Raw genomic sequence first — 23116 nt, forward strand, 5'->3', positions numbered from 1 at the left:
CTCACGGGAGGGGGGGAGGGTCAGGTTCTCCATCCAGAGGTCAGATCCCTCAACCTTCACGCTTGGCTTCTGAAAGGTTGAGGTATAAGGATTGGGACCTCCCTGAAGACGTATTGGAGGTGTTGCTCTCGGCCAGGCGGCCGGCAACAAAGTCTCTGTACTGCGACTGGTGCAGAGTTAAGAATGTGGATCCTTTTGAGTGTGACATTCCCATGGTTCTGTCTTTTTTGCTTTCCCTTTAATTTCTCAGTTTTTAAAAGGGCTCACTAATGTGTTTCCTCCGTCACCTTTCCTGGTGCCCGGTTGGGATTTGAACCTTGTTCTTAAGTTTCTTATGGGTGCTCCGTTTGAGCCTTTGTATTCTTGCCTTTTGAGACTGTTAACTCTTAAAACTGTGTTTTTGGTTGCGGTTACTTCCGCTCGCAGAGTGAGTGAGTTACAGGCACTTTCAGTTAAGCCACCCTTCACTGTGTTTCATAAGGACAGGGTTGTCCTTCAAGTTCGTCCTTCCTTTCTTCCGAAGGTGGTTTCGGAATTTCATTTGGGCCAGAAGGTTGTTTTTCCGGCATTCTATCCTCCTCCGCATCCTGGTAAGGAAGAGGAGAGGCTCCATAGGCTTGATCCTAGGAGAGCGTTGAGCTTTTATATTTCACGCATGTCCCGGGTCAGAGTGGACGATCAACTCTTCATTGGTTACGCTGGAAAGCGTTTGGGACAAGCTGTGACGAAACAGACTTTGTCTCGTTGGATTATTTTGGTTATCTCCGAGTGTTACCGCTTGGCGGGTACGAACCCAACGGCTGGCTTGCGGGCCCATTCTACCAGGGGTATGGCTGCATCTACTGCCCTACAGAGGGGTGTTCCTATTCGTAACATCTGTGATGCAGCCACCTGGGCTTCTGTACATACTTTTGTACGTCACTGCTCCCTCGATTCCATCCGAGGACAGGATCTGGCCTTTGGCAAGGCAGTCCTTTATTCCGCAATTTGATTGAGCGTGCTAAATTTGTGTTCTAAATTCTTTTTCCACCTCCTTGCTTTGGTACTGCTTTGGGAGTCTGTCAAAGATATGGAATACGTCGGAGGACCCAAGCCCCTCGGAGAACAAGTTACTCTCTTACCTGGTAATGTTCTTTCGATGGGATGTATTCCATATTGCTCCCTCCCTACCTTCCCCGCTGCAGAATTTCTTATGTGATTGCATCTTACGTTTCCGCAAGGCCTTGTGTGTCTGACTGGCACAAGACTGGTGTCACACGTTCTGGGGGAAAAAACTACAACTGAGGCTATGTGTGTCGTGCGTCCTACTTATCACATCGGGTGACGTCGGCCGTCGGAGGAGGTCCTCGGGGACGGCGCATCGCCGTCATCGACGCAGGCGCGAAAATTTTCCGAAGCAGCACAGCTGTGGTGATTACTGTCAAAGATATGGAATACGTCATCGGACCATCCCATCGAAAGAACGTTACCAGGTAAGAGAGTAACTTGTTCATCTATGGTACTCAATGGTACTCGTATGGTCCTGGCCGGTTTCCATTTTATTTGTTTGGCAAAAAATGTCTTTAGTTTGAGTTTCTTGGTATATTTGAACAGATCTATCTGTGCATTCACATAATTGGTGTTGTTGGCTGGAGCGAACAAGAGACCTTTGTTAAGGATTTCAATGTCATGATCCGAAAAGGATATGCTTGGATAGATTGCTTACTAGGTGCGTGGTCCTGGCGTTGTCTGCTGCGATTGTGTTTCGGATCTTGTCAATCTGATAGCGCTTTCTTGTTCTTCTTGCGTGTTTCTTGGTACCCGCTCTCTTGCCTCTTAGTTCTAATCTTGGTGGTATGTGTCCCCTGGTAGGGTCTAAAAAATGGACCTGTTTTTTTTGTTGTTGCTGTGATGCACGTGTTCCTTTTTTGTAGCATTTGGATCTTTTCCAGGAAATTATAGCCAATGCTTCTGCTGATCTCATGTTGTCTAGACAATCTTGGTACTGTAACTTCCGTTTGTACGTTTATGGCTTCCGATGCTTGGTCTAGTTCCTCGTTCACATCCGTCTCATGTTCTGGTTCACTGTCTGCGTCCGATGTGGCTGTAGAGCTGGCCTGGGTGCTTTCCTTGGAGCTTGTTCCCTGGATGTTATCAAATTTGGATTGGAAGGTGAACACTCTATTGTCCTGGTAATCTCTTTCATCCCTTGCAAATTTTCTACATTTTCTGATTTTGACTTTGTCTTGGTGGTTTCTTAATATTTCATACATGATTTTGTAATTCTTTTCTTTTGTTGCCGTTGGAGAGTTACTTGATTCTATGTCGGTTTTTAGTTGATCAATCTCTACAACAAGTCGTTTGTGAGCCCTGTCGCCATGTTCAATAAACAGTTCCATCATTATTTTTGAACCCATGATCAAGTTCTCTTCCCATTTAGCTGCCAAATCAGCGTCATCTGGGTTGGTAAAGTCTGGAAAGATAATGATTCTCAATCCCCTTGGGATTTTTTCTTGTTCAAGGTAAGTCAGGAGAGTAAATCTCTCCCAGAATTTATTTATTTCCTTGGTACAGAGTCGTTCTAGTTTGAGAAATTGTTGCCTTAGGTTGTCCGGTGCCCTTGGAGTGGGTGGAAAGGCATGTACTGTAGATCCTTTAGCAGAGGGGCCATCTCTCGCTCGCGACCCCTGCCACTGACTGCATCGGGTCCTACAATTGACCCCAGTACCGCATGGAACCTAGGGACTCGCAAGCCACACTCCCCCGACTCTGTCATAAGCCGCGCTGACCACCTCACCTGCCCGGCACTCCCATAACTTCCATAGCTTGCTTCACAGGCCCCTTCACTGCTTCTCTGCAACTATAACAGGAGCCCTTGCCTCCAGCATTGCCACTAGCTGCCTCTCCAATCCACCCATCCACACGGCACACTTGCCGCCCTTCCGACTCTCCGGCTTCTCCCACCTATGTCCGCACTTGCACCCCCAACACATGTGCTCTCAGGTACTCCTCGGTTTATCAACCCTCGGCCATATCAATTTTTTCACAGATCAGGCTAATCAGCCCTACTGGCACCCGGACATGGGAGGACCAGCTATCAGTCCTAATCAGAGCACACCATACTACTCAATTGGGTAAGCTCTACTACCCTCCTCAACCCATTGCCTTATTATTTCAACTGGCTCTCTCCCTAAACTAACCAATTGCTCTCCCTCTTTCTCTACCTTGGTACTTTGCTCGTGTGCTATCTGTTATGAATGTAAATATGCATAAACTGATTACCATTGTACTTCTGTTACAAACCACTTCACTTTCACTCACTTTCACCACCCAACGGTTCAACTTACTTACCTTGCTCATTACCATGACTGCATTTTAATTATCTCGTGCATAATCATCTCATGCATAATCATCTCATCCATAACTACATGTGTTCATTATTTGATTTCGCTATCAATGTTGATTTTTCTAAATCCACGTGTGATCCATAGAAATGTCACTGCGCCAATCTCTGCACTCAACCACATTCACAATTCACAGCCCTGAAAAATACTTAGGTCGAAACACGCGTCGGCTGTTTGCACTCACCAATGTTCAACAACTGGCGTTATCTGCCTCTATGATGTTTCTAATTTGCCTTGTGGAATTGCAAAAGCAATAATAAAGCAAAAAGTTATAAGCACCAATACGACTCCTCTGATCTGACCATGAACCAATACCTAAGCGTGATCCCACCTAATCATTCAGCCAATTGGGAACCCTGGAGTTGGTCCCCAGACGAACAAGGAGCGAGGCTGCAGGCTGACTCACCAGTTGTCCCTAAAGAAAGGTGCACGGTAGGTAGGGAGTCTCAACCCATACAACTGCAACCAACTGTATCCTATATTGCAAAAGGGATTTCATTTCTTTAACATGAGAATTACTCCCTTCTACTAGTGTTTGAGAGTTCTTTTCCATATTTTTCAACTTGACTTTTCTCTTGCCACTCTCTCACGGTATTAGCAAAGTAACAAATCCTTCACTGGGTTTCAGTGGACTTCTCTGCCACTGTGATGAGGAAGATCTCCTCGGTGGTCTGCTTCACTGGCGTTGGGGGCCCCAGACCATCTCTTGTTGTCAGTGGACTTATCTCTGCCACTGCTATGAGGAATGATCTCCTCGGATGCTCAGTTCACTTGTGTTAAGGTCCCAGACCCTTCTCTAGTGGCTTGTGGTCTTATCACTGTCACAGCAACAAGGATATTCTTCTCTGATGCTTGATTCACTGTTGCAAGGGTCCCTGACCTTTGTCTGGTGGTCAGCGGTCTTATCACTGCCACAAGGATGTTGTCCTCGGATGCTGGGTTTACTGTTTCCAACCATTTGGTTCTTTCTACTGGGCCAGGGGAGAACTGCTCGAGCCTGCCTCTCCTACACCCCTGTGCCCCCTCCGGGTCTCTCATGCCTCCAGTTACCTGCTTTGGGACTTTGGTATGCCACCGGGGCTGACTGGGGTCCGTCCCTTACCGCAGCTCGGCTCTGCGCTCTGCTCTGCTCCCTTCCCCTGCTTTGTGTTCGGCTCCGCTCCAGCTGTACCCACCGAGAACTCCCTCTGCGATTTGCCTGCATCCTCCGCTCTTCTCTGGTTTGTCGAGACGATTTGAAACTCTCAATGATGATTTCCACACCTGTTGCCTCATATGCTGGGCTTGACGATTTCTTTAGTCCCATTGTCTCTTCTTATACAATGTTGACAGTCCCGCCCTGCAGGATTGTTAACAATGTCCTTTGTTTCTTTTGACAGCTTGATCTTCATGCGTCCTCAGGGCCACCTCCTTTGATCTGACCATGAACCAATACCTAAGCGTAACTGCTATATTCTTGGACTATTGAAACCCCCCAGCACCTTTCATTATCCGCAGGTTTGTCATCCCACCTAACCTTTTGCAATATACTCGAGAGACGCAAGGGGAAGGGAGTCATTCCCCCTGGCCTTGTTGTGAACTATATTGGAATGTGCAGACTAATTCCAGGTGGAGGGAGTTATTCTCCTGGTCCAGGAAGCTGAGCTGTTCAAAGGTCTTTGTTGGAACTGCAAGCCAAGGGAAGGGAGTCATTCCTCCTGGCATTCCTTTGGCAAGAGAACATTTTGGATGCCACCCGAATACCAGGAGAAGGAACTTTCTGTTGGAAATTCTTTAGATGTAGTATAAGGCATAGAAGTAGGTTGTGACACAGGACGGTGGAGTTTGATTTTGACGGACATCCTAGTATCAGTTTGAGGCAGGGAAACCCCTCTTAGAAGATGGTGATAGGGAGTTTTATAGCACCCGCCATACCACCTTTGTGTCGGCTTCCTTCTTCGACACACTTACAACATAATTATGTTCTGGTTTCACCACTCGACTCATTTAATGTAGCTCTTTATACGGGCTTCCAATCGGGGAACTGAAGCAAACGGGGAAATAGTGATTTCCATAAATCTCACAATTGTTTGTTAAGTGCGGTAGCTGAGAATAGAATCTAGATCTTCTGGTTCTATCACATGCAATTTGGCTCCAAGACCAAACATCTGGTCTCTTGTGTTTTGGTTAATGTGGTGGTTTGTACCAACACTTGTTTCTAAGCATTCACAAATCTGCAGCAAACCGCACAGGTAAAATCCATTGATTTGCCATGATGACACAGTTTTAGGAACAGGGTGATCTTCCTATTCCAAAATCTGCAGGTTATCCACCAGTTGACAATCTTTCCCCCTCCACCCCTTTTCCTAGGCCCTTCCATCTTCCCCCTCCTTGTTCTCTTCTCTATGTGGCTGTTGTCAGCAGGGAAGATTGATGGGAGGGCAGGCTGGGCTTGGAGGAATCCGTGGAGGGCAGGGAATTGCCTGTGCAAGTGTGTTAGGGAGAATTCTCATTTCTGTGCTAATTCCATTCAACCTTAGAGACCCCAAGCCCTTTTGCTGGACTTTAGGACTTTTAATTTTAACCCTGGAGTGAGCCCTTTTTCTCACCCTCTAATGTGTTTTTGACCTGATTTGGATTCTGTGTTTCCTGTTTTTGGAGTCTTGACAAACTATATAGGCATCTACTTTTTGTATGGTGTCACACATCACTTTCAGTGCAGTGTCGCAGAGAAAACCTTTAGATTTCTCACAAGGTTTAAATACCTTTTCTTGGGTGAACTACAGTTTCCAAAAATAGTAAAGTGAAATTTACTTTACTTACCTTTTTTTTTTGTAGGTCCAGCACACCCCATCTTATATGGAGTGCTGCGGGGTTACTTAGTAGCTAGCCCCTTTTCCTACCTACTCGTATAACATTGTTTATGTTACTCTAACTACTTTAAAGGGCTACTATTGTGCTTTTTTACCGCAGGATTTATCCTCAGCTGCAGTAAGGCACCCATGGGTGACCATTGTGTCAAAATGGCCCTGGTCTTCTTTTTCGCCATTTTCTGTTTGTGAGGTCTTTCTTGGGTTTTACCCTGCGCCAAGCCATGTTTGAGCCCTTTGTTTGTTTTACCTTTGGCAGGCTTCGGTACTGAAACCTGCCTCTGACTCCAGTGTGTCTTGAAGGGCAGGAAGTGAGGGAGGTGCCCGAAACTCCCTTGTCCTTTTGTCTCTAGGGAAACCTGAATGCACCCAGTCCTGATTGGCTGGCTGGTTGTCCTTGCAGGACAGTCACCCTGCTGTTTGAGCGACAGCTAGGCTGTGCATGAATGGGAGAAACCTGCTTAAAAGGTGAGGTTCCTTGGACTGAAGACTGAGTCGACCACTGGGAAGAGCAACCCAACAAAGAAACTGTGAACAGAGCTTGCTGCATCCTCCTGGCCCTTTGAACTGCCGGTGAAGCCCTGCTGCTGTGCTGAAATTCCTTTTTCTGATCGACAAAGAAGCCCCGGAAGGGACGACTTCTTCCCTTGGGTTAGTGGGACCAACTAACCCCAAGACGAACTTCACTGGAAAACCTTCCCCGACTGGCTGTACTTCTTTGCTGCTGCAGGAACAGAGTGCCGGGGGTCGAGAAATCCATAGTCTAGTGCAACACTGTGATCCTGTTAAAAGCTCCAGGAGTCTCCCCAGGACCCTTCAGAAGCAGGACGACTAGAACTTGAGTCCCCTCACCAGAGTGCAGCACTTAAGGAGTGATGGAATCCCAACCGGTATGCATGATCCGCAGTGGTACTGTTTACCGAGCGCGGGAAACTGCAAAGTGCTGCTGATCCGAAAAGAGCACATAGCTACCGCCGACCTTCGAATTGCTGCTGCAGCATTCCCCAGAAGTCCTCCCTTTTGTCCCCATGACTGAGGCCCAGGAACACAGGATCTGCATTGCTGCAACCAGACAGAAGCAAGCTGGACCACTCTTCTTCTAACCAAAGGTACTGTTCTCACTTGGGGTACTTACCTCAGTGTCTGTAGCTTTGCCCTTCTCAGTTGAGACTTGCAGTAGCTGCTTTTGTAGAGTTGATCTCAGCTCCAACCTTCGCAAGTGTAACAGCTTAAGAATCTACAGTGATTTTTCTTCAACAAACTCTCTAACTTTGTGCAAAACCTTTACTATCTAAGAAGTGCCCCAGCTCCATAGACTTTGTTCCAATTGACTTTGGCTGCACTGGTTTCCTGCAGACTCTTTTATTCCATTTAACTTTGATTCTTACTGTCCCTCATAGGCGAGGCATTGGTTTTAAACTAATATTGCTGGGATAGGTTTTTATCTAGACTTCATTGGAAGATTTAAAGTGCTCACATGCTCTGAGAACCCGTTTAACCTTTTTCCTTCCTCTAACCTTTCCTTTCTACAAAACCCCAGAATCCAAAGGTGTACTACTGTCCTAGTTAGTGAAGTCACCTCAGGGTGTAGGAAATGTGTATGAAGCATCTCCAAAGAGTATCTACTTGCTTTGTGGTGATTCTGAGAAAGTACTTTGAAGTGTATTGGGTTGTTGCATATTGTCCTTTTTTAAAATAATGCTGATTTAAAAACTACTGCTAAATAAATAATGATTTATAACAAAAACCTTGAATATAAGTGTTACTTGGCTGCTTGTATCGGTGGATTTCATTGCTACAGCGATGGAGCTCACATTTACCCCTCTTGAGAGAAGCCTGGCTGCTCAGTCACACTACCAATGTGTGTAGTACAGGCCTATAGCAATAGGTGGGTTACCTAATACCAAGAGGACAAGTGTTGTGTAGTCTCCCACAGGGTTACTACATCAATTCTTGCCTAACGGAGTGTAACAGTCCAACAAAGCGAGGTTATGTGCCTGTTAGTGGGCATGGAGTATAATGCTAGGTCTTTGAAGAAGTGTTTAGTGGTTGGCTAGGATACCTGAACAGAATACACAGTGTCATCTAGTTAATATCGCTAGTATTGCATGATGTCAATCTTTCCAAACTCCTTACTGCTCACACTATTGATAAACAAGTGCCTCTAGGTCATGATTGCAAAACCCCTACATGGTGCATCATTTTTTTATCCTACCTAAAGATCCTGTTTGATGAACCTGTATGCGGTCTGTGTTACTAGTCCCACCTGCTGGCCATTATTGCGTAGGGCTTGGTTTGCATAATGTTCATTTTTGCAATTTCAGTTTGAAATAATGATTGCTCTTTGATGGACAGCAATAAGGTTCTTATTGACCAATGCACTTGAGACAATTATACTTTATGGTACGTGGTTAGGGTCCTATTTATAGTTCTTTTGGAACACCTTAACCCCTCCTTTTAACACAATTATGCTTGTTTGATGTCCTCATATCTGTCTTGTTGTGGGAAGTATTATAAAATGCGCTATGGTTATTTGGAAGTTTTAATCTGGCAAGCTAGTTTGCAGGACTGTGTGGGCTGTGAGCTGTTAATGATTTGATGGTGGGTGCTGGTGTGGGTGAGGCTCTCTGCCTTCCAAGATGCAGATTCAGACACTTTGTAATAAGAGCTCTTGTTGACTCTGCCTTCTGGAATGTATGACAGTGCTCCATTTGTGGGAAGATGGAGTTCTTGTTTGAGCTCAGTGTGCTAAGATTCTAATGTAGTTCATGTTTCTTTTTCTTTGATTTTTGCAGATATGTGGTCTTCCGTATTCTTTTGGGTATTGGTATCCTCCATCTCCTTCCACATCCCTGCTGGGCTACTGGCGCTGTTCACGCTCTGGCATCACAAGTATGGAAAATACATGTCCATTGCTATCCTGTTGATGGGCATTGCTGGACCAATTTCAGCCGGTATTCTGACAAGTATGTAATTGACAGATGTGTCCCCGCAATTTGTATGTTTTCTATTTTAAGAGAGCAGAAGGTACAAGAAGTATCATCCAATGATCGGGAAAGTTTCCAGTGTATCGAGGATCTAGTGGTGCTGGCTGCCACTCTAGCTTACAAGTGTGACACAAGCAACATTTAAGACCACCCAAACGCACCTTACTGAATGTGTGATCATCAAACACTTGAGGCATACCTGTCCACTGCACAAATTGTATTTTTCATTCTGTCTTTTTACGATGTGCAGCAGTGTAAAGAGTAGCTCTAAAACAGACAGTACTCTCTATTTTGTACAACTGGGCTCTTCCCGATGCTCAGATAGCACTTTATTTGATAAAAATAACTAAAGTTGAAGGACGCAGAGCTCTTTCCTCTCCCACACCTGCAGTCAGACGGTTGCCCCCTCCCCTACACCCTTCCCACGGGATTTGAAAACCAGGGCACAATGCCCAGAGGTTATGGGTCTTCAAGTGGTATACTGAGGAGAAAAAAACCAGGGAACTGGTGAGAGTGTACAACAGACATGAACATAGTATGTGCTGCTCGCTGACTACCAATGGCTGGTCCAATTAATGTTATTTCTCCTCTCCTGCCACCACCCACCCCTACATAGCTGACTGCACCAACCCAAATACTAACAACACAAATTGCTCCAATCTTTGCTGAGGTACTCCACCAACCGTATCATGCCTCCAGGCGCAGGTTTGCCTTCAGCCTCCGCCCACCCTGACTGAGCAGTCCATCCGTCACTTTATTGCTTGCTGCATCTTGTGCATGCTGCACTCTTTGTGGTAGCTCACTAGAAAGTTTGCTCCAGACACCAACCAAACCACTCTCTTCTTCCCTCTGCCCCCACTCATTCTCGCAACTGACCAGTTGGCATGAGTTCTAAGCTACATTGTTGCCCCACCTCACCTTCTCTCCTGGTTTCCAACCGCCCTCCTACTCACAATTCATCCATAGTACAGAACTATACACCAAACTCTTTTTAAATGCCATTCTGCCTCTACCTGTTTATATGCAAAACCTTTGGCTTCTGGACAGTTGGCACATTCCTTGAGAAATTCGAGGTCCGTTGACTATGTCCAAGAAAGCAATAGGGAGCACCCTATTTCCCCCCCGCACCCACTCCTGCCCCTCTCTACCTCACTCAGCAACCATCTGTTCTGTGGCACTAGCTCCAGACATCACATACCTCAAACTAAAGAACTAGACACAACAAACTCCCACTGCTAATGATCACTCCCCAATTTGGATCTGAAAAGCAACACCAAAATCGCACACTCCGCCTCCTAGAAACTAGCCCAGTCACCCATTTTGTAATCACCCATTTGGTCAACTCCCTTACACTGGCTCCCACACAACCCTGCAGGGTTGCACCTAACCACATAATGATCTGCTCCTTTCACCCAACCATATCAAAATGGTGTAGCAGCTGAAACACAACCCTAGCAAGCACTACTTAGTTACCCACAAACACCCACCAACCACTCTTGCAAACCAATACAGAATTCCATTGACATTCTGCAAATTGACCATCTCCAGTCCCAAGCTACTAGCCAGCCATAAAGGTAACTTGCCACTTCAATGCTATAGGTACACACAGCACGCAATGTTGTACTCCCCAATAGAACTAGCCAACACCTAGTGGAGAGTGCAAAGTTTTCACCCTGACCTGTAGCTGCAGCCAATAATGTCTTCAGGACGTTCCCCTCTGCACGAGAACCCAAGCAACCCCTGAAATGTTTCAACCTCATTGGGCCCTACAAGGCAAGGCCGAAACCTGCCTGGGGTTGCTTGTGGTCTCGTGCAGATGCGATTTGACCAAGCAGTTCTGGCTGGACTGACCCGTATGGGGGGTGGGAGGGCAAGCCTGATTTACATATGGTCTTTCCCCTTTCTGTAACGGCTTGGCAGGCGAAGAACGATGGTCTGGCGGGTTGCCCAGAGCAATGCCAGTGTTTTAAAATGTATTCTAAACCTTCCAGCCATCACTTCTTTTGTTTTGCAAATATCAAATAGTTACTTTTGAAAGCTACTATTTCATTGTATACTGACCACACATTTCGAGTTGCAAGCTACACCCATGCATAGTCACTTGGCACCTCACTTCTACACAGACACACAGCACACCATGTCTTACTCATGAAGAGTCCATTATCATTAGCCAATGGCTATTGGAGAGTGCAAATTGTGATCTGATCAGTTTTACATCTCTGTGAGGATACGGAAAAACAATTAAAAATAAATAGACATTAGGAAATGGGCATGCTAGAGTCAGATATGTTCATATTACAGTTGATGGTGGATGGATAGATGTCAAGTGGTGCCACACATGTACAAGCTGGATTATTAATATAAAATCTAGTCTCACTAGTCTCATCGCATGGAAAAGAATACATCTAGACGGGCTGCTGCAAGTACAGTAACTTTAGTAATTTTTTTAATAATGTAATGCTATACTTCTTAGTGGTGGCCCACGGATGAACAGTGCCCCAAAGTTCATACATCAATGCCATCCGCATACAAAGACCCACAATTGTAAGAGATGCGCCCCGAAATTCTGTCTGCAATTAAATGGATTGTTGAGGGGGTCTTCTTCTGATAGGTAGGCCCTAGTAGTGGAATTCTCCTGGCAATGGGTGTTTTCAGGTAATGTGGACATCAGTTTAAACCGCTGGCATTGACACCAAAAAGACACATTGTCCATTCAACTCGCTTCAGGAAGTTCACCTTCACTGTCGCTACCTTGCACTGGTGGTTCTTAACTCCTGTCTTGCTTCAATTTTTTCATCCGTGTACTCTGGGTCAAACTTAAATGCATGCAGAAATTCTATGGTAAATTTGAAAGAGGCCTAGTAAAAAAAAAAAATGTAAAGGTTTTTGAAGACTGATGGAACAGTTTAAAAAAAAAAAGAAAATTGATACAACACAAGTTATGAATTGGTATCCGGCAGGGGCATGTTTCGGCCTACCAGCAATCAGGAAGCTGGGTGTCTTTACCACCACACAGTAAAGTCCCCGCTCCGAGCCTCCTCAGAACTGGAGGATGCCATCTTCCCCCCGCCGGATATCAGGCGAGTCCCCATCCCATCCTTCTTTTCCACATGTTAAGCCCCCCAGTCTACTTACCTTGCGCTGTTGTCCCTCGCTGGCGCCGGCAACAAAAGTGTTCCCGACGCATCCCTGACGCACGAATGGCCACCATGGAAAAGGAAAAAGGACTAGGTGTAGTTCCCTTCTCCCCGATCCATCATGGCCATTTTTTTATTTTTTCTTGAGTTGGGAAATGGTAAACATGCTGTTTCTCCACGTCAGAAAAATACACTATTAGTACCCCGGTACATTATGCCGAGGTACAAATAGCAATCTAGCACGAGCAGGTGGGGGGGGCATTATGGGCGAGGTATTGCCCCGGGGCCACAGTTGAAGCCCTTGCATCACTTGGGCTTCTAACTTGTGCCCTGGGGCATTACCTAACTGGTAATGCCCCCCACGACCCGCTCTTGTTTATATTGCTTAATGTTGGAAGATTGGGTAATTGCACGGTTTGTTAAATTAACAAAATGAAATGGTTATTTAGAACAAATGTGTAACAACAATTATTTCACGCTACACATTTTAAATAAACCTTGGTCATTCTCCTATGTAAAAAAGCAGATTAACAAAGAATGTTGCATGAAATGCAGACTGGACAGCGGAACATCCTTTCATTTTCTAAAGCAATTGATACAAAAATCTATTTATGCAGACATATAAATACATTCTGAATCGTTAACCTATAATGACTTATAAAGCTAAACACTTGCTCTGTCAGATATTATGTTGTTAGGATTTGTACGATGCAACGCTGCCATTTGCATGAACTCCAGCAGAGAATGATCAAATATCTTGTAGCTTCACCAAAATGTAGAACGTGATTTCATTAAGCAATACTTTAGTTTTGAAACGATGAACAAACAATAAGACACACATGAGGATATGAAATCTAAAACAGAGCAATGCTGTGTTGCTATATTTTCCAGGCAAATGCTTCTATGCTTTACCTAAATGCGATGGGACTTGTGTTTTCCTACTGCAGCAGCAGGCATCACCAGGACAGGTGAATGCCCTGGTTTGTGCTGGCAGAGCATTCCAACTTCTCCCACCCGGGGTCTGAATTTCTATTTAAACAAGATGACCATAGAGTACAAGGGTTGGTTGCAGGGATGAGTGCATTGAAATTTAAGTGATGCTCTGTAGAAACACACACTTAAAATACACTGCTATGAGGTGTGGAGTCAGTGTACAGATTGATAGAGAAAAAAGCCGGGCGTTGACCATTCTTTTAATGGTCATTTTGGGCTTTCCATGGCAAACCTGAAGTTGCTTTAAAGTGGAAGTCCTCTCAGGAATTGTATTGGCCCAATGGATAGGGCATGTGTTTTTGAGCAAATGTCGATCGATCAGAATTTCTTTTCCAATGCATCTTACCTTTGAGCTTTTATGACATTTACGCATGTGATACTCATGGGTCGGAAACCCTCATTTTGTGATAATCTTATCCATTGATCCATCGCCCTAAATTCAAATGCCCTTGCAGCAATAAATCAGATCACACCCGCACCTCAAGCTCACATCATTAGACGCTTACAACCCTTGTCACAACGGTAGTGGATGTCTAATTTGTACGTCCTCTATGTACAATATATTCACGTGTCTCCATGGAAATTTCAAGGGGCCTCTTTCGTTACTTAGTATTAACATACCCTTTCTGATCTATTTCATTACAAGCCTCCACAACTTCTTTTTGCTCTGTTCAGCTACCTAACTACGACAAATTAAACTGAAAAGGGTACTTGCACTAGCTCAAATTAATTTGATTAATTAGATTGTTGAGAGAGCAAGTAGCCGAAAAGATGGTGAATTGAGTGAAAGTCGTGAAGGATCGCTCCCAGGATCCTGATCGTCGTTGCATGGAAGATGTTTCCACTTGGTATACCTGCCATCGCTGTGTGGGAATGCCAACTTTGGTGGAGAACTGTTGTTGCCGAAAAAACTCTGGCTGCTTGGCCTACATAGCCGAAGAAGAGCCTCCACCACTGTGGGTTACCCAGCTGCATGACTGAAGGGCAGCTTGTCTTACAAGATCCATGTTCAGAATGCTGATGGTGCAGATGCACAAACCTATAGCAACTGTTCGCCCTAGTGCTCCTAGTATTAAGTATTTTGTCTGTATGTTTTATTTGTGACAACCTTGCACTATATATAGCCTTGTATGTTGCATTCCTAGAACATTGTGATATCATGGTATCACTCACAATGTATATTTTGATACAACCTGTTAGAACGCAGCTATACCCCAGGAAGAAATTGGCCTAGCTGCACACATAAACTTCCTTCACAGGCCTAATGCCGCCAGAAGGCAGTCTCGGAGACCACCACCTGACTGCTCACATTCGACTGATCTCTCACTACCACCACACCTATTGTTAGGATGCAGCCACCATCACGCAAATCACACTGTTGCACACAAGTATTCTACCCTACTCTCTCAACTGACCTGGACTATGGTCCCCGAGGGCGTTCAACCTGCAAACGCTTTGAGATAAACAAGAAAATGCAATTGTTGGATTGATTCAACAACACTATTTCCCCTGCTGTCTCTCTTGCGACCACAATTTTCTTTTGTTTAACTCTTTCTTCTTTTTTTTTTAAACAGAAGCTATGGAGTGCCAAAAAACAAACATATGATGCCAAGTGTGGACCACTTTTACTGGTGTTTCAGTGAACTCCACCATTTCATTTGTATTTCAGTGCATCTTAAAATGAGGGCATGTGGCAACCGTAGTAGCCCTCCCAGCAGTGGTTTTAAGATCACCCTGCCTCAAACTGAGGGAGCTTGAGGTGCGGCGGGACCTACGTTAGAAGGTGGGTGGGCTACTGTTATTACTCAGTTCGCAGCTGACCAGAGTACTCTTCTCTGGGTCAATTGCATTATGGGGCATGTGGTCATGCTGTTGTATTACTTATGAGAGAGACAGTGTGGATCCAGGTGCATGTATTTCTGTGCCATCTTCTGAACTCTGTGAGGCACAATGCGTAATTGTAAACCTATTCCTGTTGGGTAAAGTTTGAAGTGAAGCAGATAGTCTTTAGTCCCTCTCTGTAATGGAGCAGGTGCAAACTAATGTGGGGGGTATCTCTGCTGATTGAGGCATGATATGTTGGCAGGCATGTGGTGTTTTGGGAGAATGGTAAATGGGTGAAGAAGAATGTACTCCGGGATATATTTTCCAGAAGTAGCCTCTGCTCTGAATGCAAAAAATTACATTCTCAGCATGTGAATTTGTAAAGGGAGATGTGCTGAACGAGACAGAATCCTGAACATGGACATTTGTTGACACCCTTTTACGGATTGGGTCATAGTGCATTCTTGAAAATCTAGTCCTGTGAGGTCTTTGCCCAAAGTATGTTAGTGTACATTTCTGACATTCTGGAACAGGTTTTTCTCTGCCTGACCTCTTTACTTAGTGAGACAATGTGCATCATGGGATAACTTCTCCACTGTGTGAGGCAGAGTGTGTTTGCGTCATATGGTCCTTTGTAGATGCACATCTGTGCTAAGAGTAAGTGCATTCTGAGAGATGTACTCTTGTAAGAGTCCTTTAATCCTTTAATGGAAGAGTCCTTTAATCCTTTAATGGAAGAGGCAGAGTGCATTCTAGTATGTTTATTCCTGTGAAGCCACCTATACAGACTAAGGCAAGTGTGTTTCAGAACATCTAATGCTGAAGCAAGCTATGATTCCGCGATAGGCAAAGTGTGTTCTAGCACATGCACCATGTATGGGCCACTGCACTGAGTTAGGTAGAGTGTAAGCTGGGACATGTAGTCTTGTGGAATGTCCATTCTGTGACAGGGTGCATTCTGTGATGAGTAACGCTCTGGAGTGGCTGCCCTCATTGAATTTGAGTGCATATGGGGTCCAGGAGGGATGTCTATACTGACAGAGGCAGAGAGCTTGCAGTTTTGTACAGATATTTATGCTGATTACAAAACTGTCTTTTTGACATGTAGTTCTGTGTGTTGCTGGTCGTGGGGGGGGGGGCTCTGTACTGAGGGTGTAGAGTACCTTCCGCTGACATCAAGTACTGATAGGGATTTTGTAAGAAGATAATCAAACTTCTATAGGAGACACATAATCTTGTGGGGATATTTAATTTCGACTACATATATTCCATAGTGCTTTCTGGTACTTGTAGTCCTGTGAGAAAAGCTGTACTGGTTGGGGCACAGTTATATCAGGTAGCCCACTAGGGAGATTTCTATACTGAGATAGACTGAGTACATTCGGCAACATGTGGTCTTGTGGGTGAAAGTGCATTACAAGGTGTGAAGCATGTGGGAGTATGATATGACATTTACACCGTGCCTGTACACATGTGTTTCTAGGCGTGACAAGACAAGGAGGGGGAAACAAAGGGAGGAGAAAGCAGCGATCTTACTAGGCCTTGTGTCATTCAGATCGCACACGTACAGGGAAGAGGGAAGGGGAGAAGTGCCAGTGGGGAGGGGAAGGGAGCAGTGCAGGTAAATCAATAAGTGCAGCCAGCGTGTGGCTCATAAGTGCAGAGAAAAGGAACTGTAGAGTTGTAAGTACAGACCCTTAAGTGCTTGGGGAGCCCAGAGGCAGTGCGAGGGCTACTGGATGTGCAGGAGCCTGGGTCCAAGTTCAGAGGTTATCCAGGAAACCAGTGCGTGGAGCAGTCGGGTACATCAGCAGGGGAGAGGAAGAGAGAAAGCGGAAGCGAAAAGGAATGTCTTCAGTTGCTTCCAGAACCAGAGGTGGTTTTGCTCAAGTTTGAGAGAGGCAGGGAGGCTGTTCCAGAGGGAGGGCCCAGCCGAGGAGAGACTCTCTGCTTGGAGAAGCATCTGACCCTCAGAGAGTTGGAGGTGGATGAGCGGAGAGCTCGAGAAGGAAAATGTTTTGGAAGAGAAAGTTGGCGTTAGGAGAGAGAGAGGCAGAAAGAGAGAGGCTTTCGAGTGATAGCTGCTTCTTAGCGGTAGGTGTGGTGGTTGGGAGATCAAGAGTATGTTTGTTCTGGCAGGTTGTTATCCAGACCGATTCTGGCTGCGTTAGGCCTGAGGAGAATGCCTAGGCTGGAGGGTGTGTAACCATCTGTGTTTAGTTAGGATGATGGGGAGTATAAGGCAGGTGATGGTATGAGAACAGCTATACCGAATGGTGTCCTAGTATCGCTGTGTTCTAGTTGAGTGGTGGTGTAAAGAAGAGAGCAAGCGTGGAGATGTGATGTGGTGGTTTACCTTAGGTGCTTGAGATCGAGCACACTCCGGTAGCTCCATTTCTCGCTTGGATCATGATGCTGGGTTGATATTTATGATCTAGCATTTTGGGGTAATGTCATTGAGTTGCTGTTATCCAATTTGAGTTAGGGTTCGGTTTTAGGGGACGAGCCATGTTTTCAGTAATTTGCGGAAGGACATGAGGTCCTCGGTGAGTCGGATGTGGGATGGGATTGCGTTCCAGAGAGTGGGGGTCAAGGCTGAGAATGATGATCCACCTAACCTGACTGAGTTTGTTTTTGGTATGACTAGGAGGCCAGCTGAGCTTGATCTTAGAGTACGTGCAGGTGATAGGGTTTTAGTTTTTCTTGAAGATATTGAGGTCCAGTTTTATGGAGTGCTCAGTGAGAAATGCATAAGGTTTTGAAAGTCATACTTCGGGCAACCGGAAGCCCGTGCAGAGTTTTGAGGGTATCGGGTATTAATATCGCCACATATATGGTCGCCGTAAATAATATGGCAGCGAAAATGTCGTGGCGATATTATTTGTGTGACCATATATGTGGCGATGGGGGCAAAAAAAAAAAAAATTTTTAAGAAGAAAATTAATACATTTGGGGGTTGCAGGGGTGTCCCCCGCATGTTCCATGCAATAATGTTGCCACGAAAAACGACAATTTTTCGGCGATATTTTTGTATGGAGATATTTTTGTATGGCGACATTATTACATGGAACCGTTTTGAGGGCTGGGGAGATGTGGTCTCTTGGGCCAAGCGCTAGTAGCAGTTTGGCTTCAGAGTTTTGTGCTCTTCGTAGTTTAATCAGTTGGTATGCGTACACTCCAAGATAGAGGGGGTTAGCATAGTCCAGTCTTGATATAACAATTGATTGGACCACGGAGAGTCTGTTGGGAAAGGAGAGGCATGGAAAAATGCGCCTAAGAGTTTTAAGGTGGTAGTGGCAGAACTTTGAGACATTGTTGACTTAGCGCGAGAGCGTTAGGTCTGAGTCTAGGGTGCATCCAAGGTTTTTTACTGAATTAGAGGGTGTACGTGAGTTGCCCATGGCAGATGGCCAGGGTAGTGGGTGTGGAAGAAGTTCGGTGTTGCCACATACCATGATTTCGGTTTTGCAAGAGGTGGTTTGTGGTCATCCAGAGATCTATGTCGAGGAGGCAGGAAGCGAGGTCAGGTTGGCAGTTGGGTTTTGAGTTCAGGAGTTTTAGAATTAGTTGAGTATCATTGGCGTAGTTGTAGCACAGAACGTTGTGCGAATGAATTGTTCGTGGGAGGGTGGCCATGTAGAGGTTAAACAGGAGGGCTGATAGGCATGCTCCTTGTGTCAACTGGTCTGGCTTGGGAGGAATAGGTGGAGAGTAGGGTTATTTGGTTCCTATTATTGAGGAATGATGCTATCCATTTGAGAGCGGTTCCACAAATTCCTAGGGAGTGGAGGCGGTCAAGGAGGATTGAGTGGTTGATTGTGTCGAAGGCGGCGGATAGGTCAAGAAGAATTAATGCAGCGCATCCCGCAGAGTCTGCCGTGTTTTTAAGGTCATCCCAGATTGAGGTTAGGGTGGTTTCGGTTCCGTGTCGGGCTCTGAAACCTGATTGAGCGGGGTCTAGTAGATTGTTGGGTTCGACAAAGGCATTGAGTTGGCATCAGGCGGTTCGGTCAATGAGTTTGGCAAGGAACCTGGTGTTTGCGATGGGGCGGTAGCTTTTGGGCTCGAGAGGGTCGAAGGAAGGTTTTTTTTATAAGAGGTTTGACATGAACCTGGGACATAAAGCTTTTTTGGGTCCTCTGTGGTAAGTGAGGAATAGAACATTCTGGGTCATGTTATCGTGTGTGTGCATCTGTACTAACTACCAGAGTGCATTGTGGGATATGCTGGTCTATAGGGCTATTGCATTGGGTGCTTTGAGAGGCAGGTATTTCTGTGGCAGCATATCTAATGAGTGAGAGCGTGCATTTAGGAACATGGTATCATGTTATTTATGATAGGAATTTATAACGTACCACAGACAAACTAAATGACATCAAGTCACGACAAAGGACACTACACAGCCATTACCACTCCCTGGTGACACTATGAGCCAAAGACATCGATCTAGCAGAATAGCCAGACCTTGCTGGCTTTCCAAAATTGCAAAAAGCTGGACATCTTGTCGCTACTATACGCCATGGCGTTCCACAATCTTGAGGCAATTATCAAAAATCGATGGTCTCCTCTATGCATGAAATTAGAGGTAGGGATGACCAACATCATCTTATCTGTCAAGCGTAAAACTTGTGATGGAATATATCTGTTAAGTTTGGTCTGCATTTGTGGAACCCAGATTAAGGAGACATTTAAAAGTGAGACCGGATTTTGAAATCAATCTGTGCCTCAACCGGAAGCCAATGAAGTTAGTGACACTAGGCAGAAGTAGGATTGCAGCAAGACAGGTGTAAAATCAAATGGACTGCTGCATTTTGAAATGTTTGCAATTGTTTGATTTGATAACCAGACTTACCGGGCTACCCACTTGCATTGAATTCGTTTTTAGACTTTATCAAGGCCCCTACTAAATTAGGCAGATACTCGATACTATTAGGACTGCTGCATTGAGAAAGGCAGACTGCATTCTGTGAATGTAAGTAACCCAGAAGGTCTGTATGATTTAAAAGTACATGGGCAATTGATGACAAAATATGAGTTCCTAAATATGTGAGTATGTCCCAAACAAACTATACATGGCTTAGTATGTAGACATATCAAGTGTTAGCAGCCAAATCATGGCAGAATCTGGCCATATTTGGTGGCACCGGCATATAATGGCAGTACCAGGGCATGTAAAGGTGCTAGTGTGCACTTGATGACTATATTGGGGTACATGAGGTTGCCAGAGGAATTATATACAGCCATCCCTCTTGGTTTTATCAATGCTTGTTTGGCTTGTCAAAAAATGCTTGATAGCGTTTCTCTAAACCGTAACAAAATTAAATTTAGTCAAACGTTCCCACAGTCCAAAAAGACCGTAACGTTATGCAATAAGAGTATCATGTATGCAATAGCACCTTGGTACCTACCGGTTTAGCGCGCTCTACAAATGTAAAAAAATAAATAATGACTTTGATATTTTAGATTGTAGATGCAATCACCAACTTGTATAAAATGCCTTACTTTTTTATCATGCAGTATCTGTAGCCTGGTATAGAAGATGTAATCATGCATGCCGAGTACCCCTTGCACTTGGGTCTGTATCTGTAACCCTACAGTCTCCCTACCTGCACTTTTGGATACCTGTTGTCTGCACTTATCCTTGCACCTGCCACCTTCTGGCCGCACTTCATGTTATTGTTTTGATCCCATGTACAGCACTGCCCCCTCTTCTTTCCCCTGGCACTTTTGCCCTCCCCTGCACTTGCGCAATCTCAATGTCACTTGGCCTAGTAAGATCGTTGTCTCTGTTCCCCCTTCCTTGCCTCGTTGTGCCTTGAAACACTTGTGTATAGGCGCGTTACAAATGCCATATCATATCAAAGTACCATCATTAGCTATTTGGTGTAGTAACTGAAAGACAATGGCATATCCTGCTTTTATTTATCAGCAGATGAAAACGTTCTGCAACAGGAATTTGTCAAATTAAACTGGAAATTGTCCTTTTATGAAAAGAAATGCATTATCGAGGGCCTGTTGGATTAAATCGGACAAAGGCCAGGCTGGTTCCAAACCCTACAATACTACCCTAGAACACTTATCGACTGCCTGGGGCACCACAGGCAGGTGGGGTTTTAGATTTTCACTGCAATTATGATAACAATTGCCCATGTTTCAGGATTTACTTTCCCTTCTTAGGGTATTCAACATTCTTGCACCAGGAATGGGCAAGGGGGTGTATTGGGACGTGGGTTTCTGCATTTGTTAAATGTAAAAATTCCCCTGATACAGCTAGCAGGGTGGCATGGTGTTGTTGTGGAAGGTGAAGCCTCTGTTTTAAACTCTATTATGATTACTAGACCCAGGGTATGATCCCCGTTCCCAAAGCAATCAGTCAGGTCGATCCCCTTATCTATACTGTGGCTCCTCTCTAACACCTAGGTCCACACTCCCTCCGCTCCCCCACCTATTCCAAGACTGGTTGATTTGCACCCCCGCCTTGTCCCCCACCCCTGTATTCTAACATGATTGCTTGTATATTGCTTGCTGCCACATTGCCCGCCCTCTCCGGCCCCTGTGGTTCGCGCCCCAATGCTTTGTGTCTCTGCTTTCCTCACCTTGTACTTCCTCCTATGACACGTAAATTGATTTGTTACTTCCAGAAGTTAGGTCCACCCTCAATAAATGTGCTCATAATAATAATACATTCTGAATTCATTATTCAGATCAGTGCCACTGCCATGTCTGTTCTGGGTCTCATCCCAAACATTTGTAAGTAAATGATTGCTGTCTTGTCTGACCCTGAGCTGGTGCCGGAAATGGAAATCATTCACTTTGGGATCCTACCATAATAGGGGGCAGAGGTCTTGTTCTCCCTGAAAATTCGATTATTATGCTGGTACCAATATTTATCACCAAAGCCACTTAAAATCACTTTCATGATGTTTTCGACACAGTATGTGTCAATGCCACTTAAACAGGCTTTCATTAGGCAGGTGCCTACAGAAAAAGCAATGCCATGGTGCCCCCAAAATGTTATAATTGGCATTTTAAGCTCATTTCCTAATGCAGGTTCCCATAAACGGTCTTTATGTACAGCACTGGCGTAGTGGAAGCCCCACCCATCAGGGTGAAGGCTGGCCCGGGGTTTGCAGCGCGAGAATGAAGCGCGCAGTAGGGGTTGGAGCTGACTGTGACATGTGGGACGTGTCACATGCCACGTTCACCTCCAACCCCTTATCCTCTGGCTTCCTCGTGGCTCCTATAAAGGAACTAGGAAGCTCTCGCAGCTGTTTCTGAGCAGCACAGTGGAGCCGAGGGTGGCCTGGAGTGACGGACCAAAGCTGGAAAAACAGGTCAGAAGGCTTTAAAAAAAAAAAAATCGATGTGTATTTTGCAGGTGTGAAGTGCGTGTCAGATGTATGTAAGTGCTATGTGTCAGTGAGTGGTGGGTGAATGAGAAGAAATGTGATGGTGTGGGTTTGAATGTGGTGTGCGGGTGCCTGTGTGGCAAATGCATTGAGTATGGATGTAAGAGAAGGTTTATGTGGGAGTGATTGGTCGGTGAATGAGTATGAATGTAATAGTGTGTGTTTGAATGTTCTGAGTGGGTGCGTGCCTGTCTGGAGGATGCAGTGTGAGTGGACGCGAGAGGGCATATGAGTGTGACTGGAAACACAGGTTTTAGACGCATCTGAAGGTCATATGCTATCACTTCCCGTGATGTCAATTGGGGGTGGGGTCAAATGGCATCACTTCCTATGATCTCATCAGAGGTCAAGGGTCGCGTGGTGTCACTTCAACTACTCATGGCATTTTGGTGAAATGACATCCCTGCACATAAGACTGAGGAGCATTGATGTAAAAAACAACCCCCAAATGAGAATACACATAAGAACTGCGCACAAAAGCCAAGAAAAAGAAAAAAACAGTAACACACACACACACACACACACACACACACA

The 23116-nt window shown here is 45.2% G+C and overlaps 1 protein-coding gene across 2 annotated transcripts in view; it reads left to right on the plus strand.

Annotated features, from left to right (window-relative positions):
* TMEM170A (transmembrane protein 170A) overlaps positions 1-23116 on the plus strand; it is a 173292-nt gene that overhangs the window by 135100 nt on the left and 15076 nt on the right. Inside the window, exon 2 of one of the 2 annotated variants that reach the window (XM_069604508.1) lies at positions 9028-9198. In XM_069604508.1, the coding sequence (XP_069460609.1) occupies positions 9030-9198 (169 nt within the window). In that variant the 5' untranslated portion in view covers positions 9028-9029. Of the gene's footprint in view, positions 1-9027; positions 9199-23116 lie in introns of those variants that run through there. The other variant, XM_069604510.1, reaches the window with a different exon arrangement.

Source organism: Ambystoma mexicanum, chromosome 1p, assembly GCF_040938575.1.
Source record: "Ambystoma mexicanum isolate Mex_15411 chromosome 1p, UKY_AmexF1_1, whole genome shotgun sequence".
In the NCBI taxonomy this organism is placed as follows: domain Eukaryota; kingdom Metazoa; phylum Chordata; class Amphibia; order Caudata; family Ambystomatidae; genus Ambystoma; species Ambystoma mexicanum.